Genomic DNA, 21,109 nt, shown 5'->3' on the forward strand with positions numbered 1-21,109 from the left:
CTTGTTGACATGTAGTCTTGGGCAGGATGAGAGGTAGGGATTTTAGAATTAAAGTGACGTTATTTCCTCATGGATAAACTCTGACTCTACAACTAACCTTTAAATAGATCTTTCAGGATTGTCCTGGAAAAAGTACTTTGAAATGACTTTTCTTTTAAGCACGTACTCTGATGTGGAATTGGAGCTGAAAACATGAGAAATAACCATCTATTGGAGACAGATGCTCTTCGCTCACCATCTTGGCCTAACTTCTTATTAACATAAGCACATACAGCTATAATTTAGTACGTTCTCTAAAACTGATTCATTAAAATTCTTTATTGTGTTGTGTGTAGAATTATTTTGTTACAGATATGATTGAATCTAATTTTTTTCTAAACATATTGAATTCTTTGTTGATTAAAAAAAATCAGCAAAATTGACCTGTGTGAGCTGGACATAACATTTTAAAATTACATTGTGATTTTTAATCTTAGGTTTCCAAATGTAATTTTGTTATAATTTTAAAAAGTTAACAGATACTATTTTCTCTCTCTATGTTTCAAGAGGTGTTATATCATTCTGAAAAAAAAAAGACAAATGTTTCCATCCTTTGAATAGTAACTAGCTGAATACTAGAATCTGTTTGATCATAGAAGTGGATGATTTGTACAAAAGGGGAGGGGGAGATATAAAATTCAAACTAGGGCTTGGTACTATTTCAGTGAAAATCAGAGTCGATGATGATGATGATGATGATGATGATGATGATGATGATGATGATTATTATACAATTGTATCACAGCGGCCAGTTGTTTCGCCGGATTTGGAATTGGTTACTAGTCGGGCCCCACCCAGGGGCCTAGTACGTCGTAACATATTTTCGTAATATGCGGGCAGATCCAAGCAGTGCCGCTTTTTGCATTTGACTGATGGTGATTTTGTCAATTTTTAACTTGTTTTAAATGTAATTCCAGTGCTTTTGGAATAGCACCCAGTGTGCCAATTACCAATGGTAATAATAATAATAACTGGTTGTTGTTGTTGTTGTTGTTATTATTTCCTTCTCTTCCTAAATGTTCATTTCCTCCTGGTATACAGCAGAGAGTTTATTTTATCTGACATTTGAATTAGGCAATTGAAGTATGAAGCATCTTGAAGTGACCATGCAAGTTCAGGGGTGAGTTTTCCTGAAAGAAACAGATCGTCTTCTGAAATACATCTTTCAGAAGTGATATATGAGTAATGGGTTCTCTTGTGCTCCAGGCATCATCCAACAACAACTTCCTTAAGTTCTTAAAGAGGTACCATACGTTTGCTTTCTTGTTTATAATGCAGGAAGAATATTCTTCGATTCTTGGATGCCGAAAGAGACATCTCAGTCGTCAAAAGCAGTTTCAAGCCCGGAGATGTAATCCACTATGTGTTAGACAGACGCCGTACACTAAATATTTCTCAGGATTTGCATAGACTCCTTCCTGAAGTTTCTCCAATGAAGAATCGTCGATTTAAGGCATGTGCTGTTGTAGGAAATTCTGGCATCCTTCTGGATAGTGGGTGTGGTAAAGAGATTGACAGCCATGAGTTTGTTATAAGGTGAGCCATTATCTTTTGCGTGACAGATTGCTTATTACTTCAACAGCAATGAACAGAAATGCTTAACGTGGAATGATAGCTCAGAATTTCTGGAATATATCTTTCACTGTATGATGCCCAAATTAAAGATGTTTCAATAGGAAAGGAACAGGACTGTCTATATATTATGAATGAGAAATTGCACTGTTGGAGACTGCAGAGAGATTGGTTTGTAGGATCTGCTTTTGTTCGTTATGCAGGCACAATCATTATTTTGATAGGGAACTGGCTCCACAAAGAGAAAATGTTTTCAATTTCCCCATCTTGCCCGTCGTCATAATAGAAAATTACCATATTTATTTATTATACATGTACTATCTATGGTTACGTTCAGATGAAACATGCTGGGGATTAGCCAAATAATTCCCATTAAGGTAATTGTTAGGATTTCGAATCTAAACTCTTATATGCTCTACTGCACTGAAAAGGCGCCTTAACTACATGCATAAATATGTTCATATATCTCATTTTAATAATTAGTTTCTTCAAAATTGAATATTATATATTATCAAAGATCAGCAAGATATCAAAATGCAGGTAAAATGAATTTAATTAAAAATAATACAAGGCATTTGGGAACTAAAAAGTTAAAGGTGTTCCTGTGGGTTTTATTCCACTAGTCATGACCAATTTTAGGGCATGATTCTCATCTCCATTTGTTAAGCCAAAGAGCCAGCAAGAGACAAAGACAAAGAACTATCACATCTCTAGTATTGGAACTAAAAAAGCTAATAAAATCAATTAGATATAATTTATGCTCACTGTATTTTCTAAGTAAGAGTTTACTAGATCTATAGGTATCAAATTATGGAAGGGGAACAATCCAGTCAAAATTAAACAATATTACATTTCATATTTCAGTAATCTTTGCAGACTCTTCTCCATTATATCACTAGATTAATCTTTGATGGTGCAATCCTTTCATTTTGCAGGGACTAGGTAAAATAATTGTGTTGAGTTTGTGCAAGTCTTGCACTTAATTTTATAAATTCCTTCCCCAAATATAAATAAAAATATCATCTTCTCCATCAACATTACCATAACCTTGACTTTTTTAAACTTTAGAAAGAAGTTTTGGAAGGTGGGGCAAAGAGTGGCTGTCAGGTGCAAGAGTTCTTTATTCCTTTGTGATATTTTTTTCCCCAGTAGGAATTACTCAACATCACTACTGAAATGTACGTGACTAAGTCATCCTTCCTAAATATACAGACTAGGACATGTCACTGTTCAGGTTTATTTTCTGGGTTAAGATATTTTAAATGGTGGAACATAGCTTAAAACCTGTGTACACAGACTTGGAGTTCTATAAATAAGTACAGTTTAAAAGCTGTGTAAATTACTGTTGTTCAGGCAGTTATCTTTTCAAAGTGAATGTTGTTATTTGTTCTAGGAAGTGAAAAGTTCTGTTTAAAAAAAAACCTGCAGTTTTTACAGTTTCCTTGTTTTGGCTGCATTTATATCATTATTTAAAATAAGTGTTGTTTTGGTTACTTTTTCTTTAAATCAAAAGAGATTCTTCAACTCTTCCAGTCAGGGATGATGTAGCAAGGATAATGGTAGACATGTATACTTAACTCTTGGCTGAATAACCTACCATCTTGCAAAGTTTCTGAAGTGTCAGTTATAGATACATGTCAGTTATTGCTGGGGTACAAATGAGTTCAAATCCTGAAGTTTATCTAACATAATCCCATCTAATTTCTAGAATGCTTTCTGATTTTAAGGGGAACATATACAAGTGGAAAAAAATTGCGAAGTTTATATATAGGTGTATGTATATCTGTTACATGCAGAAACAGTAAATAAACATACCCATGCGTTTTTATAGATCTAGACAGATCTATAAAACACTGCAGCATTCTTGATGATCTGTTCATTGCTTCACTACGTACTATAATTTATTAAACTTTTTATTAATGGTACCACCCGTTGTCATGATTTCAAGAGAGGTTTTCAATTACTCTTGAGCCTGGAACATCTTGTGGTGTCTTCATCTTTCCTTGTAGTCAGAATGGAATGCTGCATCGTCATTCATATATGAGATTCTGGTTATTTGTATATTGTTTCCCTTTTTGCATTAATGAAGGCAGAGGAAATGCTCATTGAATTATTTCATAGCTTGAATTTAATTCAATAATTAAATTCAATAAAAGAGCCAAGGTGGCGCAGTGGTTAAATGCAGCACTGCAGGCTACTGCTAGATCAGCAGTTCAGCGGTTCAAATCCCACCGGCTCAGGGTTGACTCAGCCTTCCATCCTTCCGAGGTGGGTAAAATGAGGACCCAGATTGTTGGGGGCAATATGCTGACTCTCTGTAAACCGCTTAGAGAGGGCTGAAAGCCCTATGAAGCGGTATATAAGTCTACTAAAAAAAAAATATTCTTTGGTATGAATTGTGAGTTGGGTTGAGTTGTATCTAGAAGATTTAGATCTTCTGCATTCCATGTATTTTTTAATCATCAATTTTATTTATTTTTATTTCTCTTTAGATGTTTTTATCCTGCCTTTATTATTTGTATAAATAACTCAAGGCAGCAAGCAAACCTAACCCTCCTTCCTACTTATATTTTATCTACAACAACACTCTTGTGAAGTGAGTGAGAATGACTGGCCCAAAGTCACCCAGCTAGGTTTCATTGCTTAAGATAGGACTAGACCTCACAGTCTCCTAGTTTCTAGCCTTGGTGCCTTAACCACTAGAACAAGTTGGAAATGTCAATATATGTGATATAAGTCTTCCACATGCTGAATACTTTGTTGACATGTAAATATCAATTCCCAGAATTCCTCAATCAACATGTCTTTTGCTGAAAATTCTGGGATCTGTTGTTCATATCCAGAAGTGCTAAAACTGAGTAAGCTAGTATATAATACTATAGTATGGGGACAGGTAGCAGCATTCTAAGCCATTGTGTAACTTTTTTCCCAAAGGGCTTTTTTTCTATTGTTGTTCTCTATTGTGACAAGCCAGATCTGGATTATTTTTGGACTGCTTTTCTAGATCCAATATTGAAATAATGAGATATATGGACATGAATAATACAATAATACAATTAAATTATTAAATTAATAATACAATTAAATTTAACACAGGAAACACATATTTGTTTTTAATCTTTCTCAATTTTTGTTTCTGTAAGCCGCCCGGAGTCCTCCGAGATTGGGCGGCCTATAAATTTAATAAACAGTAAATATGTTCCAGTCCACTATCTGTTATTTCCTTCCTGCTTTTTTTCTTGATAGAGATAGAGGATTGATAGATAGATGGATAGACAGACATCCAAATATATCTGTCCTTTCTACATAATATAAAATCTTCCTTTTTATCAAGGAAATCTAACCAGAATCATAGTGTTATTTCATAATCTATGTCAGCGTTCCAAATATCATGCAGAATTAAATCAAAATCCAAGGCAGAGCTATCCTTAAAGTTCCAATTTAATAAGACAGACATGTTGGCAACTATCTGTGGAATCCCAAATCTGAAAACTTCCTGGGATTCCACCCAGTTGAAAGTTCATGATCTTATCCCCATACCCATAAATCCATCACATGGTCCAATCTTCTTCGGCCAAGCTGGCATATCCACCCAGCTGGTTCCTGTCAGGTGCAGAGGTACGGAGAAAAAATATGACCTTGGGCTTCTAGAAAAGAATGACAACAACACATTCCACAATTCTACTCCTTTCTATTCCCCCTCCCAACTACTACACTAATGAAACAGCATAATGAAATGAGAGAGAGTGTAGCAGGCCAAAGATCCTAAAAGGGATATAACTGCAGACCTGACAATCTTCACATCTTGTGAACCTTCTCGGCAGCAAATCCAAAATTAGCTCTAGAGGTAAACATGTCTACTATCTGAGTAACAGGTATGTACACAAAACACTTTATTCTGAGCTTGAAATATAACAGCCCTAATTAAAATGTGACTTTATGTTTCAAGGATCTTATATTCCAACAGAAAAATATTGAAATGTTTTGAGTGTCCCACTAGAGGGAATTCAAAACAAGCCTTTGCTCCCTACATTTTTAATTCTGAACTCACAAAAGTAGGTGAAGTTAGTTCATGTTGGGGTTTTTTTGAAGGGTGTTTGAGGAAGCAAAACATTAAAATTTAATACTTTTATTTAAAGAAATAAATAAAAACAAAGAAATTCCTTTCTGAGATTTATGTTGATGCATGCACATTTGGAAATTTAAGTTGAAAACAGAGAGCATTGATTGGTTTCAAAATCTGATTGTTCCTTACTGTAGAACATTTGGAACATTATGAAATGACATTCAGCTTGACTGGGAGCTGAAATGATGTGAGATATCTATTTAAAACCAATCAATATTAACAATATCATTGGGAAGTGGTTTACATCTGTAAGGATAAATAATAACATTAAAGACCATTATTTCAGATATCTGTCATTTAGATGGAAATCTAATCATTTCAGAATGTCATGCAGTTCTACAAAAACTCATTGTCAGCTAACATACGAGAATACCATTAGCCCTACAAATAAGACCATTCAAGTCAATATCTAACACAGTTCAAAATAGTGCAGTTTAAAAGGACTATTCTAAAGTTCTTCCGCCTGTCTTCTGTCAGCCTTCTGAGGTGGTCCAGTCAAGAAGCAAACTCAGAAGTTCTAGTTCTGTCTTTATTATAAGGTTACATTAGCAGAATCTTGCAGCCTAAAAATACATTTCTCACCCATTGCCTTTGCAGCTCAAGAAATTAGGGAAGGTCCCATTGGAGACATTTGCCATGTCCACATTTCTTTTGTGGGCTTAGGGTCTCTTCTCATTCTGTTGAATGGGACTGGAGTTTTCCTCCAAACTCCTGAAAATGCTATTTGAATGAGAGAATTAAAGAAATGACATTGGTGCATTGAATTATTTCTCTCTATATATTGTAAATATAAAGAAAAAACATCAGGACATATTTTTCTCAGAAGGCTAAAACAAGGTTTTAATATAAAACTAAAACATGGTGCCTTCTCTTCCCATCCCCCCCCCAAATTTATATATATTCCTTTTGCTTATTTTTTCATGTCATTTTCAACCACTGCTAGATGTGTCTCTTCAACAATGGAGTGAGTCTGAGAGTTTAAACATCAATCATGCAACTAGGAACTGAGAATGTGAGTTGTTGTATTATTTCCCCTTTCCGATCTCTCCAGTCCAAAATAACGCCTCCTGGCATGCCAAAAGCAACACTGATACTGTATAACTAGCAAAGATAATCCATAAATGGGGTTATTCAGTAATCAAATTCATGTTCTTGAGGCAGCCCAAATTTGTTTTGCATATAATTCACGAACCTTGGTTCATTTAGTTCATGCTTTTCTAATTCCTTATTAATAAGCATCCAAATCTAAATATATTTATTTTTCTAGAGTTGTGTGAATTTTCTCACCTGATTTATTTAATTAACATTAATCATGTGTTCATAGTAGATTAATATTAATCAAAGTCATGTGAAGTGTTAGTACCGCTTTATAATACCTTGGCAAGACCACATATTGCATCCACTTTTGGTGTCCATGATATCAAAAAGAGGTTAAGATACTAGTATATAGAGTACAGAGAAGAGCAATAAAAATGATTTAGGAACTATAAGCTAAAACATATGAAGAATAGTGTCAGGAGTTGGGTATGTCTAGTCTAATGAAAAGAAGGCCTGGGTGACATCATAGAAGTGTCTTAATATTTGAGGGACTTCCACAAAGAAGAAGGGGGTCAACCTACTCTCTAGCAGGACAAAAAGCAAAGGATGGAAACTAATCAAGGATAGAACCAATCTAGATTTAAGGAGAAATTTCTTGACAGTTAAGACCACTAACCACTAGAACAGCTTCTCTCCAAAAGTTGTGAGTGTTCTATCATTGGAGATTTTTAAAAAGAGATTGGACAGCTATTTGACTGAAATGGTATAGAGTTTCCTGCTTGAGTAGGGGGTTTAGACCTCAAGACCTCCAAAGTTCCTTCCAAATCTGTTATTCTGTTAACTTGGCATTGACTGATCTTTACTCAGCTGTTACCAGAGGTTTGTTTTTTTCAGTTTTGAAGTCTAGTGAGCTAACAAAAATACTAGCAGTATTATTCCAAATTACATGCCCTTGTGGGACATAGATAGTTAACTGCAAAGGATACTTTGATTTATTAGTTGGGTAACAGCTGTTTTCAAATTATTTCAATTATTTTTTTAAATGTGCTTCAACATTTAACATCCAGATATATTTATATTTTTTTGCTGGTCTTTGACCGTAATAAAGATCTTTCTTACTTACTATAACCTTTTATTCTGATACCTGTTCAGAACGAAAAAGAAAGATACAGCCTTAGGGCAAAGCAACATCTTGTTTTGGTGACCATAACTTCTTTATTCTATAAAAAAAAGTACATCAAAACTTCTGTAAAATAATTGTGGTTTCAAGGAACATTTTGAAAGTGATGGATTTCCCCCCAAGTCACCTGATTTCTGGAAAAAAAAATAGGTTTTGCGGTTACTAAACAGTGTTTTGTTTTCAGATACTATAGAAAGAATTGATACATTGATAATGTTAAAATTAGTTTATGTAGCAGTATATACTGCTCCATTTATTCATTTTTAGGATATTTTCAAAATCAAAGGAACATATGAATCCATTCTTTAATATCCATGATGTTGTTTTCTTTTTTCTGGAATAATTGTTTTTGCAATTAAGCTCAGTAGAACCAGAGCTTTTTAAAAAGTAGCAACTTCTGTATTGCTGTTTATGTTTGAGGTGTTCATAATCATATTTTAAACTATTATTTTTGTCCCCAGGATTGCATTAATATAAATAATTGAGCCATGGTGGCAAAGCATAATGGTTAGAATGCAGTACTGCAGGCTAATTCTGCAGATTGCCAACTGCCAGCAGTTTGGCAGTTCGATTTCCACTGGCTCAAGGTTGACTCAAACTTACATTCTTCCGAGGCCAGTAAAATGAGGACCCAGACTATTGGGGGCAATATTCTGACTCTGTAAACTGCTTAGAGAGAACTGTAAAGCTCTATGAAGCGGTGTAAGTCCAAGTGCTATTGCTATTATTACTTGAAACAAAAAAGAGCCACAAAACAACAAATCAGAGAAAGCAAGTAGCACAAGCAATTCTTTTGTCTCGGTTTGGCTAAATGAATGTATAAGATCCTAGACACATTTTCCTAGATGTGGTTTTGTTCCTTGTATGAGATATTGTATGTATGTATGTATGTATGTATGTATGTATGTATGAATTGAATTTTGAAATTTGAATTTGAATTTGAATTGAATTTTATTATTTATATGCCGCCCTTCTCCGGGAGGACTCAGGGCGGCGAACAATTCAAAAGGGGGAAAAGGGGAACATAAAAACGAAATACAAATAATAAAAATAAGCAACAGTCGCACAACCATACATGTCGAGAGGGGAGGGAACTCATCACCCCCAGGCCTGCCGGCAAAGCCAGGTTTTGACGGCTTTTCGGAAGGCCTGGAGAGAGGTGAGGGTCCGAATCCCTGCAGGGAGTTCATTCCAGAGGGTCGGAGCTGCCACAGAGAAAGCCCTCCCCCGGGTAATAGCCAGATGGCATTGGCTGGTAGATGGCACCCGGAGGAGGCCCACCCTGTGAGATCTAATGGGCTGTGGGAGGTAATTGGCAGCAGGCGGTCTCTCAAGTACGTATGTATGTATGTATGTATGTATGTATGTGTATATATGTGTGTGTATATTGCATGCTATATGTATGTAGGTGTGTATGTATATATGTGTATGTATGTTTATATGTGTGTGTGTGTGTTTGTTTTAGTAGATTTTCACGGGTGTAGGTATGCTGATCTTGTTGTATTCGGGTCTTTTCCCATGTAAGATTGAGATTATTTTGGCAATGTTTTGGCGAGGTCTCACTCGCCATCTTCAGGCTGGTGTTGAAAATACACACACACACACACACACACACACACACACACACAAACACAAACACATATGGAATAAATTCACCCAGCTCTTCTTTGTGCAAATAAAAGCTGTTACTTTTTCAAGCCTCTTCTTGAGTCTCACCATCTTTGGCACCTCAGTGACTGAAGTAAACTCTAGGGCCTTACAATATCAACCTCACAATCTGATATTCATTTTTTTAATTGTTTCAAGAGACATATGAAAACAGAACAATATTTGCTGATTGCTTGGTTTTATTCATAGGTCAGAAAGAATATTTGATGTGTCTTAAAATTCAGAATCATCTGAATCCAGCTTTTCCTTTTCCTTTCCTTATATAAAAGAATTGAGCTTGACTTGAAGAAGACTATCTGTTTCTTAGTAGAATGTTTTCAAAAACTTCAGCAAATTAAGATAATATTGTTCCCAATATTTTACAGAGAGATATTGTCAGATATCAAACACTATTTCCTGTATATTTTAGAAAATGCATAGATGTAACTGCTTATAGTAGTGCTCATTTTTCCCCCATAAACTATGGTTGAGGTAATTGGTTTATGTTAAAGGCACTGGTTTAAGTTCCACTGGAATTCAGGCAGTGATATTGATGTAGTTATGCTTTCTTAGCCTAACCAACTCAATGGTTTCTTGTTGAGATAAAGCAAAGTGGGAGTTGCCTTGAGCTTCTAGAGAAAAGATAGGATAATGTTCCTCTTGGAACAGTAGTAATTATAGAGATGGACTCCTTATTAATTTTGTGACTATCCTTGGCAAGAATAAGAGGAATCTGCCTTCTCTACTACATTTAGAAAGCTGCTAATGCAGGGCTGTCAAATTTAAGACTGGGGAGGAGGGGCAAATTCAGCCGGCGGAATGCTTACATCTGGCCCCCCGGACTGCCCTGGAAACAGCCAAAGAGTGACCCCTGTTGCCTCTACCAGCAAAAACAGAGCTTGGGAGACCCACATGTGGCCTTCCAAGTTCCGTTTTCACTTGCAGAGGGTTACAGGAGGCCATCATAGCCTAAAACAGAGCTTGGGTGCCCATTTTCTCTGGCACAGCACTCAGGCTACCATAGGCGTCCCTGATATGAATGATGTCGAGCTGGCCAGCCCCCCTCCCCCGGCGAGGTCAAACACAACCCTGATGTGGCACTCAGTGAAATCGAGCTTGACACCCCTGTTCTAATGCAAAGATGGAGCCATTGTTCATATACCCAATGAAGCAGACTTCTATATTTTAACCTTTTCCAATCATACAATCTACAGCCTTAGTCTTAACATTTTTCAACATTTTTACAGACTGCTTTCATCAAGTTTTTTTGGGGTATGTGTGTGTGTAATGCTAGCAATAAATAATCCATTTTCATATGGAACTCTTTTAAGTGTTTTTTTCCAAAATTCCTGATCTCCATTTTATATCTATTATTTTTAATTCTATTCATTTTACCAGAGATCTTATTAATCATTAATGTTTACATTATTAATCTAGACCATTCTTTGTTCTTTTTGCATTGTTTTAACTTTGTCATTCAAAGTAGCATTCTTTTAGTCTAAGTCCACATATTTCTGTGACACTTGGTCACAGTGTTCTCTTCCAAATAGCTCCCACATTTCTCCTCTCCGCCCTTCTCCCTTTCCTTTCTTCTTTCCCTCCCAAGGTAACTCCACAGTTTCTTAGCTTTCCTTGGAAGACACCTGACAGGACAATTCAGCTTGCCCTGAATGATTAAGTTGCAAATATTGAAACACTGAATCTAAGAGAATTAGGAATGAAGATTCTAGAGTTTATGGTCACCTTCTTCCTATGATTATGTTTGCCCTTTTTCTCTTGTTGAGACGACATCCTCATGGCAGCTGGGTGCCTTTTTTGGAGAAACATAACTGGTGAGGGAATGATGGTTGCTATGCTTCTCTGTTCTGTTTTCACCAACTTAATAGAGGGTTTTCCTGTAGTCTGCTCAGAACCCACTGTTCTTTACCTTGCTAATGATTGTTCAGTTTTTATTAGGAGATCAGTCTGGTTCACATCTTTTAAAGATATGCCACTTATTCTATATCAGCTTGCTTAGTTCAGTTGCAGTTTTAGATTTTAACCAAGAAAAATTACATTGAGTAGTTTCGTGATTTTTCAAAATATATCAGCAGTGAAAACTGAACAAACAGTAGAATACCGCTAGTGTGAATTTTCAACAGCTGAATGGGGGAGTGCTGTGAACATAATGTAAAAATTATATTCATATTTGCTTAAATTATGTTAACAAAACAGGCTAAGGTGTTAAAATGTATTATGGACGAAAACAAAGGTGTTGCTATTATTATTTTTTTCTCTTACTGTTTTAAAAAGTACAATGTGGTTGCCAGTACAGTCAATGGACAGATTAATTCTTAAAAGCATCAGATACAACTGAAACACATGTAAAACAAATAATTAACAAGCATAATAAAAATAACGGAAACCCAGTAAATCATTAAAATACATTATATGCTGTATACAGTGAAAAGTTAACAAGATGCCATTGGTGAAACTGGGTTTATTTGATCAGAAGTGGCATAATTTCTTCTACATTTAGTTTGAGGATATCTATATGTGTGATGTGTGTGTGTATGTATGTATGCATGTATGTATGTATGTATGTATGTATGTATGTATATATATATTTATGCATATTGAATATGTGGATGAAAAGTTACAATAATACATGATTGTACTATTGGAAGTTCTGAGAGATAAGGTTAGGATTAGGTCAGATCATCATGGAGGAAATCTATGTAGTAACTAAGATTTAGCAATGACTTGTTGCACATGACTTGCGTATGTATACACACAAATACACATAGGCATATACAGTTCTCACTGCCATTACACTAAAATAAGTATATACTTCTATTAATTTCTTTCTTACCGGTTCCTGGACATGAGATGTTATTGTATTGTTTTTCTCATATACAGTTTTTTTATGAGCAATTAAAACTGTGTATCACAATAATATACCATATAAAATAGCATAAGATATAATTCCAAAATGTTCCCTTTAGAGATACAGGCCTATTTACCTAGAAATAATTTACATTTTCACAAAGTCTTCAATATTTCATTTCTTTTTTATATACTGCTTTGTCTTTTCCTTCTTTTTTATTCAGTTAACTGCCTCTGCCCCTCACATTTCTTTCTCTTGCTCCAACTTCCTTTTATATTCCATCTGCCCTGATAATTTTTAATATAATGCAAATAAACTACTTTTTCAGCTCAGAGCATGCCAAATTGTGGTTGCTTATTTTAGATATTTCTATTCCACCAGAATCCAAAGAGACCTGGCATTTTTCGTATAAAGCAGCAGAAACGAAAGTATCTTTAAAAAGAGATATAATCATCAAGAGTGTTAAAAATATTTCATAATAATTCCATTTTAGCTGCCTTACAAATAAGAAATGCATTACTTTTCCCAGATAAAATTTTAACAATGTTTTAATACTAAAACAGTACCTGTTCTGTGTTATTAATTGTCACACTTTTAATATTTAAAGCTTTATATTTGTTTGTTTGTTTGTACAATGTCTTTATTATTTTTACAATTAACTCAAGATGGCAAACATATCTAACATATGTTCCTCCTGCTATTTTTTTTCCAACAACAAACCTGGAAAGTAGGTAGAGCTGAGAGAGTGACTGGCACAAAGTCCACCCAACTGATTTTCATTGCTAAGGCAGGACTTATGCTTACAATCTCATGCTCACTCATACACTTCATTATATGAAAAGGGGAAGATTGTAAAAAGGGCATTATCTATATAGTGTTTTTTGTTATATGAAAGGGTTATGTTGGGATGTGCATGAGATCTCAATCAGAGTATAAATGTCTCCATAAAGCATATAGAGCATGTAAAGAATAATTGTCAAATAATTGTGAATTTTTTTTTAGATAAGCCTAACTTAGAAAATTATGATGATTTTTTATTTGATGGCTAGAGACCATAAGATGTCCAGAAGATTGTAAATTGAAGAATCATTGGAAGAGACATTGAAGTCTAGCTCCATCAACTGTTACCATCAACTGTTACCTTCATTGTCATATTCCACAAATGTTTGTGTAACGTGCCTTATAAGAGTGGTCAGATGTATGAACAAAGAGCTTATAAATATGAGGGAACACTAGATAGTCTCTTAATGATTATATCAGTGGTCCCCAATCTTTCTAGCTTGGCGGAGGGCAGAGGGGAGATATGAGCAGCAGGCATGTGCGGGCAAGCCTGCATAGCTCCATTTGTGCATGCTGAGGGCACGGGTGCCTGCCGCTCCCACAAATGCAGCTTTGCATGTGAGCCCGCTGCTTGCATAAATGTAGCCTTGCACACGATCGCATACACCAGCCGCTCGCACAGATAGAGCTTTACACCTGTACTCACCTGCCTCTTGCTGAGACCATTGTAGTGGGACTCAGCCCAGAGTTTGGGGATCCCTGGATTAGATAGTCTCCTAATGGCTTTTAATAATTTTGGGTGTAGCTGGCCACCCACCATAAGAATTCAACAAGTGCATTTTGAACCTATGATCAAATCTCAAATTTTCAGAAGTATACATTTTGTTAGAATCTCTTACCAAAAACCTTCATGCCTTTCTATATAGTTTCTTATAATGGTTTTATTTCCCTTTTCCAGTCTAGAATGTATTATTTCATTTAATAGTAAAAAAATATGCTGTTTTTTTCCTTTTTGAAAGAATAATCACCCAGAGTGGACTAATCTTTGATGACAAACCATACAGATTCAATAATAGCTTTCCAGTCAATATAGTATCATAAGAAGCATAAGGCAGAAATATTGGCCACCTAGAACTGTGGTGGTGATATTCAAATTATTCTGCAAAGAGCAACCTAAAGAGCAAAATATTATTAAAAATTATTGTGAAGATGGTATTGTTGCATATTGCTGCAAGGCTACTAATCCATGTTCTTCCTCACGGTAACAAATGCAGTACGATGATTAAAAAGAAGTGAAGAAACTGCCCTATACATAATTGCATTCTAGGCTTTATGGAATATTTTATATTGGACCACTATCAGTTGATTCGTTAATGCTGACAAATTATGAGAGCAACTATATTTTTTGATAGTTCCATATCTAAACTGAATTCATACAGCTTTGAAAATCCAGTCACAATGTGCTCACCTCGAGGATTTTCATTCAGGTTCGTATTGATCCTGAAATTAATTGCATATGTATTTCTATAAAGGAGCACTTTGTTGGTACAAAGGGACCATTTTGTACAACACTTCACAATCCAAAGTTGAGGCTATAAGCCTCAAAACATTTGGTGCAGCCATCGATACATATCCAACAATTTCCACCAAAGTATAGTTTACAGAAGAGAAATAAATCCATGAACTGTATTAAATTAATTTTTATTCATTCAGATTTAACTTATTTTTCTCTCTTGTTGGAATATGATTTATGGCATACCACACTATGCCAGCTAAAAAGATTGTAGACACCTTTGATTTGATGCTTACTTCTCATGCACAATAAACTAACTTTGTTACTTAGAAATGTCCTTTGAGTTGATAAGTAGAATTTAGTGAGATTTAAGTCCACAACTAAGTAAATTGTATCTGTTGGTATCAGCAGAATTGAAATGCCTTATTCAGCACAGGGTTAATTTAAAACCTGTGACATACCCCAGGATTTTTACTCAATATGAAAATAGCCTTGTATTTTTCATTTTCAGTTTTTATTTCATGCATGTTTTTACCTGAGTTAATGTTTCACTTTTTTGTTATTTTCCCATTAATCTCTTCCTCTTTAGGTGCAATCTAGCTCCTGTGGTGGAGTTTGCTGCGGACGTGGGAACTAAATCAGATTTTATTACCATGAACCCATCAGTTGTACAAAGAGCATTTGGAGGCTTTCGGAATGAGAGTGACAGAGAAAAATTTGTGCATAGACTATCTATGCTGAATGACAGTGTCCTTTGGATCCCTGCTTTCATGGTCAAAGGCGGAGAGAAGCATGTGGAGTGGGTTAATGCATTAATCCTTAAGAATAAATTGAAAGTGCGAACTGCCTATCCATCACTGAGACTTATTCATGCTGTCAGAGGGTAAGTATCTGGAAAAGACTGGTCTGTCCTTGGCACAATGGAACTCGTAACTAAAATTTCTGCTAGAGAGAAAGAGTGGCTCTAAAAGGTTTGAGATAATTTCATTCAACTCATAGTGGATTACGTTTCTGATAAAGACATGTTTTAGAACAAGCACTTCCCATCTGTTTCGTCCATTCAGAGGCAAGCATTGGGGCCAATTTATTTGTTTCTCCGCTTTATATACAAAAGCATGTGAATCTTCATCAGGTATGGCTGGACCACTCCCCCTCTCCTCACCCATTTGATCTGTAGCAGAGACAGCCACTGCCAATATTGCATGTTCTGACTTGAAAATGTTTCCCCTCTCCTACATGTTCTGTTGTTTTCCATATGCATGTTTTCCACTCTGAGGAAGCTGGGCTTTCAGAATCCACACTATATTTCTGCAATTGAACAAACATCAAGCAAATTTTATATTTATTTAAAGCATTTATCTAATCAGCCATCTTATACCAAACTCTGGCCAGTTCACAAAAAATAATTAAAACAATATCAATAGTAAAAGCAACATAAAAACCATATTTAAACTATCAACACTATAAATATTGAAAACAAAAACTTGGCACAAGTTGAACATGCAGTTGCCTCAACGTATGCCAGCGTTTGGAGGAAAAGCCGACTCATCAGTATTTTTTGGGAAGCATGGGCAAATAGAGGTTTGCTTAACTTCACAAGGAAGACTGTCCCATAGGGTAGCAACTGCCATGGAAAAAGCATCAAGGATCATATAAGTCCATTTGTTATGTGAGGTTAAATGCTTTTTGGGATGCATCTGTTCCTTTTGGAGATACCTTTTCCCAGGTTGTAGTTAGTCGTTGCATTGCCCTGTTGTACATTCTGTTTTTGCCTTAAAACATTCGATACTCCGGCACTTCTTGTTGCTGGAATAATTTCAGATTAATTATTTTGGTTGCATTTTGCTTTTCATTGGCCTTCTGCTTATTAGAATAGCATACAGTATAGTTTTTTTTCCCCAAAGGTACTTTCCAAATAAGAAAATTCATAGGGTATTATGTAGCGGTAAAAAATTAGAGGGCTTATTATTCTGAAAGCAGTTGTACCTATCAATAGTAAAAATAACTGCCCTGATCTATCTAATAGCTTTATTCTCCAAAACACTAAATGAAAACGCAGTCTGCATACTGGAGCTGCATAACTACTACTGTAATCTTCAAAAATCCATTTTGAGAATAGCAAGAATAATCATGCCTACACATAGGTTCCCTACTGATGGTATTGGATTGTCACATTCTTAGTGTGTACAAAGAAAATATTACATTCAAATAAGTTGTACCACAGGAAGATTGAGAGCGATGAAGCATGCATGTCTATACAGGATATTCTCTCAAGATGATGGAGGGTTAAAATTCCATTCTCTGTCTTTTGTTGTTGTTGTTCTTTATTCTTTCACTGGAGTTGGGCAGTCTCTTAACTAGGAAATTGTGTTCAAGCCCAAAACTATCCTCTGGAAACTAAAGCACATGGACACCTTCTGAGGAAACAGATGTTGCATTTGCTGATTTCTCTATTATACCTTCCATTTCGATATTTCATTAGTCTCTGATGTGGATCATTGTAACATTGTGTTTATTTACTGTCCAAAAGCCCCAAAGCATACTCTATGTCAGTGGTTCTCAATCTGTGGGTCAGGACCCCTTTGGGGGTCGAACGACCCTTTCACAGGGGTCGCCTAAGACCATCGTAAAACACATATTTTTGAAAAAATACGGAAAACATAAAATAATTTTATGGTTGGAGGTCATCACAACATGAGGAACTGTATTAAAGGGTCGCGGCGTTAGGAAGGCTAAGACCCACTGCTCTACATGGAACTGTGTTTGCCACATAAATTGTGCTGATTGCCGTTAAGCTTTAGGCACAATTAATATGCTGTTTATCACTTATAAAGCCTTCTCTGAAAGATTGCCTCTGTTCCATTACAGGCAGTTCTTGTTTAGTATCTGCTTCATTTAGTAACTGTTTGCAGCTACAGCAGTGATGAAAAAGTAATTTTGTGACCAATCCAAAGCATTTGCAACTTTGCTGAACTGTAAAATGAAGGAAGGCTAAAATAAGATTATTACCACCATCACTTGTAGTGACTCTTGCTTTGCAACCAAGTTTCTGGTCCTATTTGTGGTTGTAAATGAGGACTATCTGTGTTTCTGACTATTATCTATGATTCAATTGGGAAGGAGAAGGTTACTCTGTTCTCCTTTTTAGTCCCATTTTTGAGTTTGTTAGCTTTGTTTTTTAAGTACTGTGTTTCTTTTAATCATGCACTGTCCACAATCTTGAATTGTGAATCTTTATGACTCTGAATTATAAATTATATAAATGATCAATTATAATGTTGGTACTAAAAAAACCCTGTGTGCTAACTGTGGATATGATCTTGATACTAGTTTGAGTGTACCTCTCCTAGAATATAAGAGTAGAGCAAATCCAGTGCTTCTTTCTAACTAATATGAATCAGGTACAATATAAACTGAAAATGATTGTGTAGCTTATAGCAGTACCTCAAAGGAATAATTTCCTTTTCTAAACAGTGATATTGTTATAAGCTTTAACTTCTATTGTGCACAAGGAGCAAGAGCCGGTAAGTTATCGTCTAATAAACAATTTATGGCAAATTAGGAGATTTAGGAGAGACATGAGAAAGAGTACAACAGGAAGTGAAAAATCATTGCTAGCTCTGCAGGGATTAGGAATAAAGAGATATATGTACCCAACCGAGATCCTGTCTTTTAAAAGAGCATGGAAGCTGTGAAAAGGCACAATGATATTCCCCATTACACAAATTATTTATCAATAGTTGAATAGAACACCCACACAAGATGAAAAAACAAAAACAAAAGGGGTATGTTGAATTAGAGATGAAGCTGACTAGTGAGAGACTAGTGCTTCATGCAAATATCAATCTATAGCTGCAACTCGAATAAAAACCCATTTGTGACCCTCTTAGAGTTTTCTGAATGGCTCAATCAGGCGATTTCTTTTGGTTTATTGAGCCACAGCACTGGGATTCTACGGGACTACTGCCGCCTTGGAAGGTGAGAGAATTGATAGGACCAGCCCAGTCCCTTGCAGGGGTCGCCGTTTCTGGACGCCCCCGGACTTTACAACTTTGGGGTCTTGGGTTCCGTGAGCTGTTTGCATTACTTGGCGGTGGGAGGAGCAACATCACGCCGGCTGCAACGGGGGTGGCTTTTGGCTTTTCTATCTGGCTTATCTACCTGGCTTATTGAACTTTTTCTACCTGGCTTATCGAACTGCCTCATTGGGGCTGTGTGAGACCAGCATCATCTCGGAGGGAGAGAGAACATATCGGAGCAGCGTGGGGACTGAGCAGAGTGGATGGGTGGTTTCCCCCGACGCTGCATCAGTCCCTCCGGATGGCCCCTTTTTCCATCCAGCCTTACTTCGCTCCCAGCATTGCCTCCTCCCTTCTTTATCCCTGCCCAGTCAGGTGGCTCCCTGGACGCATTTTACTTCCTGCCTCCCTTTGCTGCGGTGAGGCTCTGCCTTGTGTCTTCCACGTACCATCTGGCGCCCCCTTACGGTGGGTTTTCAATTTCCAGCCACATCTGATTGTGGTGTTTGGTTACCCAGACTTGCTAGCTAAGTTCCATCTGCCTTTGGTCCTGCTATCTCAGTTTCATCTGGTTCCAGACCTGCTAGCTCAGCTTTATCTGGCTTTGAGTACCATCAGCATCACTACCTACCATTATTATTCTGGGAACTCTATTTGGAGCAGCACTGGTGGAAGAAGGCCTCCTATCACCTTTATTTATTCCGGACTCTTTGGACTTATCCAGACCAACAGAAGAGGGGAATACGAACTACCCCCCCCCCGCATACCTTCTCCGGACTATAACTGGACGCTAATCACAACACCTATTTTAATTACTTCAATTATGGAGAGCCATTTGGCCCTATCTGGACTCGCTTTTTAACAACGTAATAAGTGCGCAATTCTATTTTTTCTTCCTTTTCCTATCTCTTTTTCTTACTATGTTTGGGATATGTTAGGAGTATGTATGAGATTGAATGAATGATCCCACTTTTATCATTATTATTGTTGTATTTATGTGTTTTTAATCACCATGTGGGGACTGTCTGAGTGAGTGAATGAGAATGTATGATTCGGAGGACCTGGTGGGATTTGCGGGGGCCACCGGTGTGGTTGGGGGAACTACATCCACGGGAGAGGGTCGGAGCATTGCGGTCATAACAGGGAGAGGCAGATACGGCGGGGACTTTAGGGCTGGCCATTACCGGGGAAGGAGGGCTCGCTATATCACAGAGATCCCTCCTTCCGGCCCTATGAGTCCCACTCCAAGGTCAGATGCCGCGAGTACTCAGGACCCTGGTCTCAGGCTGCTGTCGCTAAATGCCAGGTCTGTTGTTCTCAAGGCTCCCCTCGTCCGGGACTTGATAACAGACGAGGGCGCAGACCTGGCATGTATTACTGAGACATGGCTGGGCACGGAGGGAGGAGTCCCCCTCGTAGAGATGTGCCCAGACGGGTTTCAGGTGCTTCATCAGCCAAGAGCCCAGGGAAGGGGTGGCGGTGTGGCTATTGTAATCCGGGAGTCTTTAGTACCTCGTAGGATCCCTGCTCCGGAGCTTGTCGGGTGTGAGTCCCTACTGGTGACGCTGGACCTCAAGGGTCAAGTGGGTCTGCTGCTTACGTACCTGCCTCCCAACTGCGTTGCAGCAGCCCTCCCCTCGCTCCTCGAGTCAGTAGCCGAGCTGGCAGTTGAGTTCCCTAGGCTTATGGTTCTGGGGGACTTCAATCTGCCTTCGCTCGGTGAACACTCTGATGGAGCGCAGGAGTTCATGGCTTCCATGACAGCCATGGGCTTGACCCAGGTAATTCGAGGCCCAACCCACTCAGCGGGTCACACGCTCGACCTCGTATTCCTCTCGGAGCAGTGGAGTTATGATCTTGGTCTGAGGGGAAATGAGACCATTCCCCTGTCGTGGTCAGACCACTGCCTACTGAGGCTAGACCTCCGGAGGCCAAACCCCCACCGTAGGGAGGAGGAACCGACCAGGTGGTTCCGCCCCAGGCGACTTATGGACCCAGTAAGGTTCCAGACGGAGCTTGGGGTCATTCCAGATGCTCTCGCCCACAGTTCGGCGGAGACTCTTGCTGCGGCCTGGCACTCGGCAGCATCAGAGTCTCTGGACCGGATTGCGCCACTACGGCCCCTCCGGGTCAGCGGCCCACGGAGGCCTCCTTGGTTCACCGAGGAGCTCCGTGAGATAAAGCGCCGGAGGAGACGCCTAGAGCACCTGTGGAGGTCCGATAGGTCCGAGTCGAGCCGGGCACTGTTGACAGCTTGCACCAAGGAGTACATTCGGGCTCTAAGAACAGCCAAAAGATCACACATTGCCTCCTTGGTAGCGTCCGCCGA

The 21,109-nt window shown here is 37.7% G+C and overlaps 1 protein-coding gene across 1 annotated transcript in view; it reads left to right on the top strand.

Moving 5' to 3' along the window:
• ST8SIA4 (ST8 alpha-N-acetyl-neuraminide alpha-2,8-sialyltransferase 4) overlaps positions 1-21,109 on the top strand; it is a 76,960-nt gene that overhangs the window by 21,421 nt on the left and 34,430 nt on the right. The window contains exons 3-4 of the mRNA XM_032212609.1: positions 1,318-1,575; positions 15,351-15,644. Of these exons, the coding sequence (XP_032068500.1) occupies positions 1,318-1,575; positions 15,351-15,644 (552 nt within the window). The remainder of the gene's footprint in view (positions 1-1,317; positions 1,576-15,350; positions 15,645-21,109) is intronic.

The sequence above is a fragment of the Thamnophis elegans genome, chromosome 3 (genome assembly GCF_009769535.1).
Source record: "Thamnophis elegans isolate rThaEle1 chromosome 3, rThaEle1.pri, whole genome shotgun sequence".
NCBI lineage: Eukaryota > Metazoa > Chordata > Lepidosauria > Squamata > Colubridae > Thamnophis > Thamnophis elegans.